The following is a 13,855-nucleotide window of genomic DNA, read 5'->3' on the forward strand; positions in this document are numbered from 1 at the left end:
ATTGGAAGGCAGTAGCTGCAGCCAAGCATTTATAACATTCTCCTGGCAGTTAGTATATCTCAGAGTGCAATGAGGACTATTGAGTTTAATATTCAAAGTCATGTACTAGATATAACAAGATTACTTGAAAAACGTTGCCACAGGCATTTTCTATAATAATTCTGTGGAGCACCATCTCAACCAATGTGTAGGCTATGATGTGCTATTTCCTGTTTGCTTCAATATACAGTTTATGCAGAGGGGTACCAATGTCAGACATAATGTGTATCAAACCAATTAGTTTGTCATTTACTATTCTATACACATTCACGGCCTTGATTTTCCTAGGAGATGTGAAGACCTTGATGAGGATTCAGATGTTGCACAGATCCTAGCTATGTATTGTATTGTATGATATTTTATTGTATTCCAGAGCTGAATCAGCGTGTTGTGTTATGTTGTTGCAGGAGAACCGGATGGTGCTGCAGAGCAGGGCTGTAGCCTACGTCAGCCTCCACAGTCCTGTCAGGGGGACGGAGACCCTGCGCTCCACTGCCTCTCCCTCACTGCTCCAACTCACCTCAGACATCCAGAAGGTACAATGCTATACTATCCCTCCACATTCTCTCCTTTACACTGGCCAATCTGTATTATGTTTTATATTGTCAGCGATTAGGTGAATGGATAAGCGGAGTCAGGCACAGGACACAGGTATGAGTAATAATCTGAATTTACTCAAAAATGTAAGCAATGTTCCAACAAGGAAAAATAAAAAATCCAGAGCATAAAGAACGAACCCACATGACAATAACAATCACTCACAAAACAGAAAGGGAAGCCAGAGGGTTAAATAAGGAACATTGATTATGGAATGGAAACCAGGTGTGTATAATGAAGACAAAACACGGTGGCGACTAGAAAGCCGGTGACGTCGACCGCCGAACGCCACCCGAACAAGGAGAGGGACCAACTTCGGCGGAAGTCGTGACAGTACCCCCCCCTTGACGCGCGGCTCCAGCAGTGCGCCGACACTGGCCTCGGGGACGACCCGGAGGACGAGATGCAGGGCAATCCGGATGGAGACGGTGAAATTCCTGCAGTAATGACGGATCCAGGATGTCCTCCACCGGCACTCAGCATCTCTCCTCCGGACCGTACCCCTCCCACTCCACGAGGTACTGAAGGTCTCTCGCCCGTATAGTATACAGTATACGCCGGGGCCCCCTCGATGTCCAGAGGGGGCGTAGGAACCTCCCGCACCTTAGACTGCTGGAGCGGACCAGCCACCACCGGCCTGAGGCGTAGGAACGCCTCAGGCCGTAGGAACCTCCCGCACCTTAGACTGCTGGAGCGGACCAGCCACCACCGGCCTGAGGAGAGACACATGGAACGAGGGGTTAATACGGTAATCAGGGGGGAGTTGTAACCTATAACAAACCTCGTTCAGTCTCCTCAGGACTTTAAATGGCCCCACAAACCGCGGACCCAGCTTCCGGCAGGGCAGGCGAAGGGGTAGGTTTCAGGTCGAGAGCCAGACCCGGCTCTCCGCTCACTGCGGTAGTGGTCGGCACTCGCCTTCTGCCGCCTGATGGCCCGTTGTAGACGCACATGTGCAGCGTCCTTTGTCTCCTCCGAGAGCCGAAACCATTCATCCACCGCAGGAGCCTCGATCTGGCTCTGATGCCACGGTGCCAGGACTGGCTGATACCCTAGCACACACTGAAAAGGTGATAGGTTAGTGGAAGAGTGGCGGAGGGAGTTTTGGGCCATCTCCGCCCAGGGGATGAAAACCACCCACTCCCCCGGCCGGTCCTGGCAATAGGACCGCAGAAACCTACCCACATCCTGGTTGATTCTCTCCCCCTGCCCGTTACTCTCGGGGAGAAAACCTGAGGTGAGGCTGACCGAGACCCCCAGGCGTTCCATAAACGCCCTCCAGACTTTAGACGCGAATTGGGGACCCCGATCAGAAACGATATCCTCAGGCAGCCCGTAGTGCCGGAACATGTGGGTGAACAGGGCCTCCGCAGTCTGTAGAGCCGTAGGGAGACTGGGCAAAGGAAGGAGATGGCAGGACTTAGAAAACCGATCCACAACGACCAGGATCGTGGTGTTGCCCCGTGACGGGGGAAGATCCGTCACAAAATCCACCGATAGGTGGAACCGCGGTCGTTGTGGAACTGGAAGGGGTTGTAATTTCCCTCTGGGCAGGTGTCTAGGTGCCTTGCACTGTGCGCACACCGAGCAGGAGGAAACATAAACCCTCACGTCCTTAACTAACGTGGGCCACCAGTACTTCCCAGTAAGACAGCGCACTGTCCGACCGATGCCAGGATGACCAGAGGAGGGTGACGTGTGAGCCCAACAGATCAAACGATCGCGGACATCAAACGGAATGTACAGACGCCCAACTGGACACTGTGTGGGAGTGGGCTCTGCACGTGACGCCCGCTCGATGTCCACGTCCACCTCCCATACTACAGGTGCCACCAGGCAAGAAGCTGGAATTATGGGAGTGGGATCTGCGGACCGCTCCTCTGTGTCATACATCCGGGACAGTGCGTCTGCCTTAACGTTCTGGGAACCTGGTCTGTAGGATAGGGTGAAAACAAAGCGGATGAACAACATGGCCCACCTCGCCTGGCGAGGGTTCAGTCTCCTCGCTGCCCGAATGTCCTCCAGATTGCGGTGGTCAGTCCAAATGAGGAAAGGGTGTTTAGCCCCCTCAAGCCAATGTCTCCACGCCTTCAGGGCCCCGACAACAGCCAACAGCTCCCGGTCCCCCACATCATAGTTTTACTCCGCCGGGCTGAGCTTCTTCGAAAAGAAAGCACAGGGGCGGAGCTTAGTGGCGTACCCGAGCGCTGAGACAGCACAGCCCCTATCCCAGCCTCGGACGCGTCCACCTCAACTATGAACGCTAAGGAGGGATCAGGATGAGCCAGCACGGGAGCCGAGGTAAACAGAGCCTTCAGGTGACTAAAAGCCCTGTCCGCCCCAGCTGACCACTGCAGTTGCACCGCTCCCCCCTTCAGCAAAGAGGTAATGGGAGCCGCTACCTGACCAAAACCCCGGATAAACCTCCGGTAGTAGTTGGCAAACCCTAAGAACCGCTGCACCTCCTTTACCGTGGTTGGAGTCGGCCAATTATGCACGGCTGAAATGCGGTCATTCTCCATCTCCACCACTGACGCGGAAAAGCGGTATCCTAGGAAGGAGACGGACTGTTGGAAGAACAGACATTTCTCAGCCTTGACGTACAGGTCATGCTCCAGTAGTTGACCAAGCACCCTGCGTACAAGGGACACATGCTCGGCGTGTGTAGCGGAGTATATTAGAATGTCATCTATTTACACCACTACACCCTGCCCGTGCAGGTCCCTGAAAATCTCATCTACAAAGGATTGGAAGACTGATGGAGCATTCATTAACCCGTACGGCATGACAAGGTACTCATAGTGCCCAGAGGTGGTGCTAAATGCCGTCTTCCACTCATCCCCCCCCCCCCCCCCCCCCGCGGATACGCACCAGGTTGTAAGCGCTCCTGAGATCCAATTTTGTGAGGAAGCGCGCCCCGTGCAATGACTCTGTCATACTGGCTATGAGAGGTAGCGGGTAACTGTATTTTACCGTGATCTGATTTAAACCTCGATAGTCAATACACGGGCGCAAACCTCCATCCTTCTTCTTCACAAAAAAGAAACTCGAGGAGACAGGTGAAGTGGAAGGCCGAATGTATCCCTGTCCCAGAGAATCGGTGACATATGTTTCCATAGCCGCCGTCTCCTCCTGTGACAGAGGATACACGTGACTCCTGGGAAGTGCAGCGTCTATCAGGAGATTTATCGCACAATCCCCCTGTCGATGGGATGTAATTATTTTTACAAAAGGCGAGTACTAAATCGGCATGTTCTGGGGGGAATGTGCATGGTGGAGACCTGGTTTGGACTCTCCACCGTAGTGGCACCTCCCAGCTGCGCCTGAATCTACTAGCGCCTTATGCTGGGAACGCGGGGAAAACTCAGGAAATTCTATATACAACCACATGTGTGCAACAGGGAGCTCTGGGTGAGTTGGGTGCCTACTGGGATGATCCACCAGTGCTCCTCCTGCTACCTTGACCCCCTGGGGAACCTCCCCAGCACCGACCAGCAGTGTGCCCTCTGCGGCCACAGGTGGTGCAGGGAATGGTCCCCCCTCCGGGCCCCCTCATAGCAGCACCTCCCAGCTCCATCGGGGTTGGATCAGAGGTGCTGGGGGATGGAACTGCCGGACCCCGATCCGGACATCCGCGGGAGGCCAACAGGTTATCCAGCCGGATGGATAGGTCCACCAGCTGGTCCAGGTTAAGGGTGTCCCTGCAGGCTAGCTCCCTACGAACGTCTTCGCGTAAACTACATCTGTAGTGGTCGATCAGGGCCCGTTCATTCCATCCCGCGCCGGCGGCCAGAGTTCTAAAGTCCAGCGCGAACTCTTGAGCGCTCCTCATCCCTTGTCTTAGATGGTACAAGCGTTCCCCCGCCGCTCGTGCTTCAGGTGGATGATCGAAAACTGCCCGGAAGTGGCGGGTGAAATCCTCGTAATTGTCCAACGTCGGGCCTTCCCTTCCCTAGATGGCGTTGGCCCATTCCAGGGCTTTACCCGTCTGACAAGAGATGAGGGCGCTCACTCTCTCGCGTCCCGAAGGGGCCGGCTGAACAGCTGCCAGGTAGAGCTCCAGCTGGAGTAGGAACCCCTGGCACCCGGCAGCCGTTCCGTCATACGCTCCCGGGAGCGAGACCCAAATCCCACTGGATCCTGATGAAGGAGGGGTGGACATCAGTGGAGGTTGTTGTGGGAGCTGGGGTGGTGATGATGGATTAACCGGAAAACCCCCTCTCTCCCATCGGTCCATCGGTCCATGGAACGCGTTCCTCCACCGGGAGAGGAGGGCTGGCTGCACCTGCTGACTCCATTCTATGGTGAGTGATTCTGTCAGCGATTAGGTGAATGGATAAGCAGAGTCAGGCACAGGACACAGGTATGAGTAATAATCTGAATTTACTCAAAAATGTAAGCAATGTTCCAACAAGGAAAAATACAAAATCCAGAGCACAAAGAACGAACCCACATGACAATAACAATCACTCACAAAACAGAAAGGGAAGCCAGAGGGTTAAATAAGGAACATTGATTATGGAATGGAAACCAGGTGTGTATAATGAAGACAAAACAAAACGAAAATGAAACATGGATCGGTGGCGACTAGAAACCGGTGACGTCGACCGCCGAACGCCGCCCGAACAAGGAGAGGGACCAACTTCGGCGGAAGTCGTGCCAAATATCCTATCTTTTCCACAGGTGATTAAAAAATAGACAGTGTTACAACATATTATTATCTTTGAGGACATGAGGAATCCTCACAGAAAAGTAGAGATGATCGGTCAAGCGGTCAAAATCCATTGCTTCAACCTGAGATGCCTTGTAAATTATAGTATTTTAGATTTTGTTTTTTTCTCTCTGGGGAACGAATCCTCCATCTGCTGGTTGCTACCCTGAATAAATGTACCTTGTGATGGAGGAGTGTTGAAAAGGCTAACTTATTTAAACATTGTCAGTATTCCCTTGTTCTTGGTAAGGGAAGCTACATGGGGGTCAGAGGGTGGACTCTCATGGCAGAATGCTCCATTATTTCTCCTCTGGCCATAATCCTGTTAATGAACCTAAATGCCAGTCCACTTGTGACATTTGGGGAGTAATAAAAGCAAGCAGACCTGCCATGGCAGCATAGAGCTTAATCACACAGAAGGGTATCTCACAGAGAGATGAAATGACCTCTACTCTACACACAGCAATATATTTATCTTTCTTCCTTAAATTTGTGAATGAAGTCAGATAAAAAGAAAAACATAGTTATTTTTAAATTAAGCCAGATTTTCTAAGTGATTTGTGTCCCAGATACGCTAATGTAACTTTTTTTGTGGACCGTTGACTCGGCTGTTTGTTTTTGGTCTTACACTCTCCTGATTACGACTTTGTTTTTGCCCTCTGGCATCTTTATATTTTTATTTAACCTTTCTTTAGCTAGGCAAGTCAGTTCAGAACAAATTCATGTTTACAATGACGTACTACCCCGGCCAAACCCGGATGATGCTGGGCCAATTGTGATCAGCAAAAGCAACTACTATTTCACTCCTTCATACATACAACTACTTGTATAATGTGTTCCTATTGTCGTCTGTTCCTTCAGAAAATTTTAATGACTTATGGTAACAGTAGACTGCCAATCAGAGCAAGGGAATATAACTGTCCTTATTAGCATGCTAATTTAAATGAATCCCTTCAAAACAATGTTGCCAGGTCGTCTCTATATGGCTGGCGTTTGCTAATTGCCATTGACTAATTAGAGGCTACAATTCCAAGGATGGAGTAAGTGAAACATCAGCTTCAGCAGCAATAGTTAACAGCAAAACTAGGATGTGTGAAACTGCAACCTAGTGTTTCTTCTACCTCTTTTGTGTAATGTGTTCATGGGAAGAGCTGCTAACTCCAGTCTGTTTTGGTTGCTCATCATGCCACACACATGCATCCTTGTGCTCTGTGTCTCTTTGTCCTTATTGCTCATTCCGCTGCAGCTGAGTCTGTGAATAGCGCCAGTCACACTATTCATCTTTTCAAGTAGCACTCTGAAGCACCAGGTAGGCTCACCGGTCTCAATATTTTGAGACATAATAAATCATGTTTTTGCTAGCGCGGTAACACTTTCTACTTATCTTACTTTGCAGCTGTCCTCAAAGCAGAGATGCCACTGTGTTTATGTGTTTAGAATGGGTGCTTTGGCACCAATTATAATACAACAGATACTTATTTGGGGATTACGGAGCCAAGCATACAAAATAAATTGAGAGACTTTCATCATTTAATTGGGTATTGTTGTAGCGATGTTTGTGTTTCGTTCTATATATTTTAAACTGAAACTTCGCAGCGGATTGGCCGTTGCTGGAATGAAATAGGAGCAGAGTAACCCTCGTCAAATATTCCTTCAAAGTAGAATCATCCACCAACCATTTCTGGAATTCTACAGAGTTGAGTTTTACATATGGGGACAGGTGTTTGTTGTGGGACATTTAATCCACCACTTGCAGTCTGTGTCTAAAATGACCAAAATGACCGGGATATAACCAAATATTTCTCATGGAGTCCACAATGCTGTTTGTTCTTCAGTGCCGTGGATCTCCCACAGGAACCAAGTTACTTTTATCTGTTGCTGTGATTGTGCTCTGTGGACACTGGGGCAACACAATAAATGTGCCGTCTCGCCATGCTGTCTGTCTGATTCTAGATTCCTATCGAAGATAGGCTGCGCTAAACCCTGTTAAGCCTTAATAATCCACTTTAAAGTTCCCATCTATTTCATTTTACCAGTGAACAAGAGATTGTGTCTGAATTGATTCACTGTATGTTGTGGCCAGTGAGTTTTCAACCTTATCCATGGACAAACAAGCCGGGAATGATTAGATCACAAAGATTTTTGTGCCAGAGCTGATCTTATCGAAAACATTGGTTGCCATAAAAGTCTCTCCCTGCTGAGGTTCACGAATAGACCACAGTGGCATAAATAATTTTAATTACAATTGACAAGCAAATCCATTATCCATTATTTGTAAATGTCGCCTGAAATATGCATAGATATACTCATGCATGCATTTTTATATTTAGTGGCAAAGTACACCAAGTTTCACTACTGATTAGAGCTGCACCGTAGGATTCAAATGACTCTCTCTCACTCTCTCTCTCTATCTCTCTCTTATAAGTTACTTATATAAACATTGACAGTCTGATAGTATTCTGATGGAAAATCAATTTAGAAAAGCAGTCTAACTTGTAATCCTTCCAGAGAAGTCGCTTCTGATTAAAACAGGTGTCGCAGTACACAAGCTTTCAAAATGTGTTTGTCAATGCAGAATTCAGCTGTGGGGATTCAGATTGGAAATAGTCCATAGATGTTGGGCTGTTAGATCCATTCTGTACTCCTACTAGTTCAATCTGTCCAGAGAGAGGTTTAGAATCCGTATGTGTCTGAATTACAGCGGTGCTGTGAAGGAAAACCTTGTTCAGAAAACTCATGAATTCCGATTACCAAACAGAGAGAAACATATTATTTAATTAGCATAATAAGCTTTGTATCTCCGTCAATGGGTGTTTTTTTATTCATCTAGGCTATTTCACATATTTCACATATGTGAAATCCTGCTGCAATCCTCCTGCTGCAAATTCTAAACACAGTACTGCAAATGCTAATATCTGTTATGAGTGGAAAATGAACACTGTTATTACTCTCCCCAACATTATTTATGGGCCAGGGCTCGTATTCATAAAGTGCCTAAGAGTAGAAATGCTGATCTAGGATCAGGTCTCCACTGTCCATGTAATGTAAATGTATTCATTATTATCTAAAAGACAAAACAGATCCTAGACCAGCAATCCTACTCTGAGAAGTTTTATGAAAACGGAACCATGAATACCAATACCCAATACTGTGCTTTAACAGTATCCTGCTCTATAGAAATAGCAGGCTCACTGTTATACTGTAAGGAAACTCAGGCACTGGCAAGTAATGGTAGAACTCCAAAGTAACAAGCAGCCTTAATTATCACTATTAAAAGCCCAATTACTCATAATGGATTTAATACATTTTCATTCGGGAATGCTCTCCCTTCTTTAGTCATGCATGCTATTGCAAAGATAAGTGTGTTTTGAGGCATTTTATTGATCCTTACACCGTGAATTGAGTGCATTTTATAAACATGGTAACCCTTTACACTCGTACACTGGTTGAAAATGGTAGATATGTCTGTACAGTAACATGCTATACATGACGCCAGAGCTCTGGCTCTGAGCTTCACAGCGCTGTATGGGTTTTGATTGACAGCCATTCTGAACATGACCAACTTGCGCGACAAGAAGTCACTCCCAACCCTCACATAACTTTTGCAAATTGTTGGTTGTCTGAGTGAGGGATTTTTTTTTTTTTTTTCATGTTTATTTAACCTTTATTTAATTAGGCAGGTCAGTTAGGAACAAATTCTTATTTACAATGACGCCCTACCCCCCGGCCAATCCCCTAACCCGGACGATGCTGGGTCAATTGTGCGCCGCCCTATGGGACTCCCGATCACGGCCGGTTGTGACACAGCTTGGGAACGAACCAGGGTCTGTAGTTAAGCCTCTAGCAATGCAATGCAGTGCTTTAGACCGCTGCACCACTCAGAAGGCCCAAATTCTGTAAATTAAGAGGATACATTTTGAAACATGAGACAGTGAGGATTATAATAAATACCGCTTTGATGTCATACAAGCAAGCCAAACAACCGTGAGTCCAAATGTACACTCACATTTCCATATCATGAAGGGGAGGAGACAGGTTAAAGTGGGATTTTTAAGCCTTGAGACAATTGAGACATGGATTGTGTATGTGTGCTATTCAGAGGGTGAATGGGCAAGACAAAAGATATAAGTGCCTTTGAACTGGGCATTGGAGTAGGTGCCAAGCGCACCACTTTGTGTCAAGAACAGCAATGCTGCTGGGTTTTTCACGCTCAACAGTTTCTTGTGTGTATCAAGAATGGTCCACCACCCAAAGGACATCTAGCCAACTTGACACAAAGTATTGGAGTCAACATGTGCCAGCATCCCTGTGATCGCTTAGCAAAATATATATACACTGCTCAAAAAAATAAAGGGAACACTTAAACAACACAATGTAACTCCAAGTCAATCACACTTCTGTGAAATCAAACTGTCCACTTAGGAAGCAACACTGATTGACAATACATTTCACATGCTGTTGTGCAAATGGAATAGACAACAGATGGAAATTATAGGCAATTAGCAAGACACCCCCAATAAAGGAGTGGTTCTGCAGGTGGTGACCACAGACCACTTCTCAGTTCCTATGCTTCCTGGCTGATGTTTTGGTCACTTTTGAATGCTGGCGGTGCTTTCACTCTAGTGGTAGCATGAGACGGAGTCTACAACCCACACAAATGGCTCAGGTAGTGCAGCTCATCCAGGATGGCACATCAATGCGAGCTGTGGCAAGAAGGTTTGCTGTGTCTGTCAGCGTAGTGTCCAGAGCATGGAGGCGCTACCAGGAGACAGGCCAGTACATCAGGAGACGTGGAGGAGGCCGTAGGAGGGCAACAACCCAGCAGCAGGACCGCTACCTCCGCCTTTGTGCAAGGAGGAGCACTACCAGAGCCCTGCAAAATGACCTCCAGCAGGCCACAAATGTGCATGTGTCTGCTCAAACGGTCAGAAACAGACTCAATGAGGGTGGTATGAGGGCCCGACGTCCACAGGTGGGGGTTGTGCTTACAGCCCAACACCGTGCAGGAAGTTTGGCATTTGCCAGAGAACACCAAGATTGGCAAATTTGCCACTGGCGCCCTGTGCTCTTCACAGATGAAAGCAGGTTCACACTGAGCACGTGACAAACGTGACAGTCTGGAGACGCCGTGGAGAACGTTCTGCTGCCTGCAACATCCTCCAGCATGACCGGTTTGGCGGTGGGTCAGTCATGGTGTGGGGTGGCATTTCTTTGGGGGGCCGCACAGCCCTACATGGGCTCGCCAGAGGTAGCCTGACTGCCATTAGGTACCGAGATGAGATCCTCAGACCCCTTGTGAGACCATATGCTGGTGCGGTTGGCCCTGGGTTCCTCCTAATGCAAGACAATGCTAGACCTCATGTGGCTGGAGTGGGTCAGCAGTTCCTGCAAGAGGAAGGCATTGATGCTATGGACTGGCCCGCCCGTTCCCCAGACCTGAATCCAATTGAGCACATCTGGGACATGTCTCGCTCCATCCACCAACACCACATTGCACCACAGACTGTCCAGGAGTTGGCGGATGCTTTAGTCCAGGTCTGGGAGGAGATCCCTCAGGAGACCATCCGCCACCTCATCAGGAGCATGCCCAGGTGTTGTAGGGAGGTCATACAGGCACGTGGAGGCCACACACACTACTGAGCCTCATTTTGACTTGTTTTAAGGACATTACATCAAAGTTGGATCAGCCTATAGTGTGGTTTTCCACTTTAATTTTGAGTGTGACTCCAAATCCAGACCTCCATGGGTTGATAAATTTGATTTCCATTGATAATTTTTGTGTGATTTTGTTGTCAGCACATTCAACTATGTAAAGAAAAAAGTATTTAATAAGAATATTTCATTCATTCAGTGTTATTTTAGTGTTCCCTTGATTTTTTTGAGCAGTGTATATAATTGAGTTAATAAAGCCGTATACAAACATGGTCTCTTTTTTGTTTCCTTGAGTAAGGGAGCTCCAAAATGCAGGTGTTTCAGCCTAGCTTAGTGCTTTCTGTGGTGGTGGGGTGGGCCAGCAAAAAAATAGAAGCTTTGTGCTGTGATTGTCTCAGTGTTCTGTCACTCATGGGGACCTTACGCAATCGCCAAGCTTAAGTCCTTAGAAAGGGTAGACAGCCAACATTTCAGCTTTTTGGGTCCAGATTGTTCTGAATAGAATGAGCATATCTTTGTCTATTGTGAAGAAAATTTGCCGCGACCTGAATGCACTCATGACTTCATTCTATGCGCACTATGATCTGTTTCCCTGAATTTCATTGTGAAAGCCTAACACTGTAATATCTTATTTTATAACTTAGCTCATGTTGGCAATATAACAGGCTTTCAAATGATGCCCACCTGACCCAGATTGCGATTTTCAATGGACCATTTTTGGATTGAATAAACAACAACAGTAATTGTGTGATGGTGGGGTTACAGGGTTATGTTCCAAATAAAACAACTACTAAGTGTTCTTGCTCTAGTTCCTCAACAGCACAGCTTGGAGAGCTCCACAAAGACCTTATAGGTGAAGGCTCTTTCCTTGAGTCATAAAAGTGCATTGAAATTACGTCGGATCTGTGCACAGTTTGGAGTGGTGTGTGGTGACTTGGATACACCAGTTAGTCCTCTCACTCAAATCCTTGTCATTTTTTTGTCCTATGTTTCACCTACAACACATTTTACAGGAATATTTTGTTACTGAATGTATCCAGAGTATTTTCTGATTTCGTTATCAACAAATGCGGCAAAAAAGTACAGTAAATGTAAAATGCACATAAAATGTTTGTGTAATGTTTGGATTCAGTCTTGTGTCAGGTGAACTGTTGTGTCCTCACCTTTGGTCTAATAATTTTCTGATAATCTTGAAACTGTTCCCTTTCAATTGTTACCATGGTTATGCATTTCACATTTCTTCTGTAAGAAACATTTCAATTTAGCCCTATCCATATAGGCCAATTCCCCTGAGTGTAAAGGGTTAATTATTGTCTTTAGTACTGTAGCGTACTATCCGAAGCTCTAATTCCCCCTGACTTTGTAAAGTTTTCCTAGCTATTTTCTCATCTTCTCTAACCAGAGGGCCTGGATATAGCAGAATATATTTGGAGGCGTTTGAGCAGAACCTGATTACCATTGACTCAATTAGCCAGTGTGCTGTCACACTGCACATAGTGTACTGTCACACTGCACAGACAGGGGCACCCCAGGGATGTTCACACACAGGGAGTCATGGGACCATGTCTATCTGTTGTGCTGGAAGTGTTCTAGAACGGTCTGTTCTCTCTGCTCGTAGGTGGCTGTCAGTCACTCAGTTATGACATAAAAGCTGAAGTTGATGACACAGCATAATGGGAGGATCTCAATTGCATACTCCTTGCATCCTCTCTCCTCGCCTTCTTAAAACCCATTGGATGAGAGAGCCACAGGGCCCTCCCCTCTGACCTTTTCCTCCATTGGGTTTTGAGGAGGAGAGAGGACGCGAAGAGTATGCAATTGAGATTCTCCCAATGTCATCTTCCTCCTCACTCCTACACGTTATACTGTAATGTAGAGTAGACTATGTTTCACTTGAACTTTAGAGAGATAGTGCGCCTTTATAGCATAGCCTGTGACTCAGCAATTATTAAATAAAATCAAATCACATTTTATTTGTCACATGCGCCGAAAACAACAGGTGTAGTAGACCTTACAGTGAAATGCTTACTTACAAGCCCTTAACCAAAAATGCAGTTTTAAGAAAAATAACAAAAAAAAATTGAAATAAAAGTAACAAATAATTAAAGAGCAGCAGTAAAATAACAATAGCGAAGCTATATACAGGGGGTACCGGTACAGATTCAATGTCCGGGGGCACCGGTTAGTCGAGGTAATTGAGGTAATATGTACATGTAGGTAGAGTTATTAAAGTGAGTATGCATAGATATTAACAGCAAGTAGCAGCAGCGCAAAAGGGGGGGGGGGGGGGGCAATGCAAATAGTCTGGGTAGCCATTTGATTAGACGTTCAGGAGTCTTATGGCTTGGGGGTAGAAGCTGTTTAGAAGCCTCTTGGACCGAGACTTGGCGCTCTGGTACTGCTTGCCGTACGGTAGCAGAGATATCAGTCTATGACTAGGGTGACTAGGGTGGAGTCTTTGACAATTTTTAAGGCCTTCCTCTGACACCGCCTGGTAAAGAGGTACTGAATGGCAGGAAGCTTAGCCCCAGTGATGTACTGGGCCGTACGCACTACCCTCTGTAGTGCCTTGCAGTTGGAGGCCGAGCAGTTGCCATACCAGGTAGTGATGCAACCCATCAGGATGCTCTCGATGGTGCAGCTGTAGAACCTTTTGAGTATCTGAGGACCCATGCCAAATCTTTTCAGTCGTCTTAGGGGGGAATAGGTTTTGTCGTGCCCTCTTCACCACTGTCTTGCTGTGCTATGTGTGCTATGACCATGTTAGTTCGTTGGTGATGTGGACACCAAGGAACTTGAAGCTCTCAACCTGCTCCACTACAGCCCCGTCGATGAGAACGGGGCCGTGCTTGGTCC

At 47.0% G+C, this 13,855-nt stretch overlaps 1 protein-coding gene across 3 annotated transcripts in view; it reads left to right on the top strand.

The window, feature by feature from the left end:
• The window catches only part of LOC139541191 (inactive N-acetylated-alpha-linked acidic dipeptidase-like protein 2), a 340,439-nt gene that overhangs the window by 250,880 nt on the left and 75,704 nt on the right, over positions 1-13,855 (top strand). For all 3 annotated transcript variants that reach the window (XM_071345568.1, XM_071345567.1, XM_071345569.1), the window contains exon 9: positions 447-575. In XM_071345568.1, the coding sequence (XP_071201669.1) occupies positions 447-575 (129 nt within the window). The remainder of the gene's footprint in view (positions 1-446; positions 576-13,855) is intronic.

The sequence above is a fragment of the Salvelinus alpinus genome, chromosome 16 (genome assembly GCF_045679555.1).
Source record: "Salvelinus alpinus chromosome 16, SLU_Salpinus.1, whole genome shotgun sequence".
Lineage (NCBI taxonomy): Eukaryota > Metazoa > Chordata > Actinopteri > Salmoniformes > Salmonidae > Salvelinus > Salvelinus alpinus.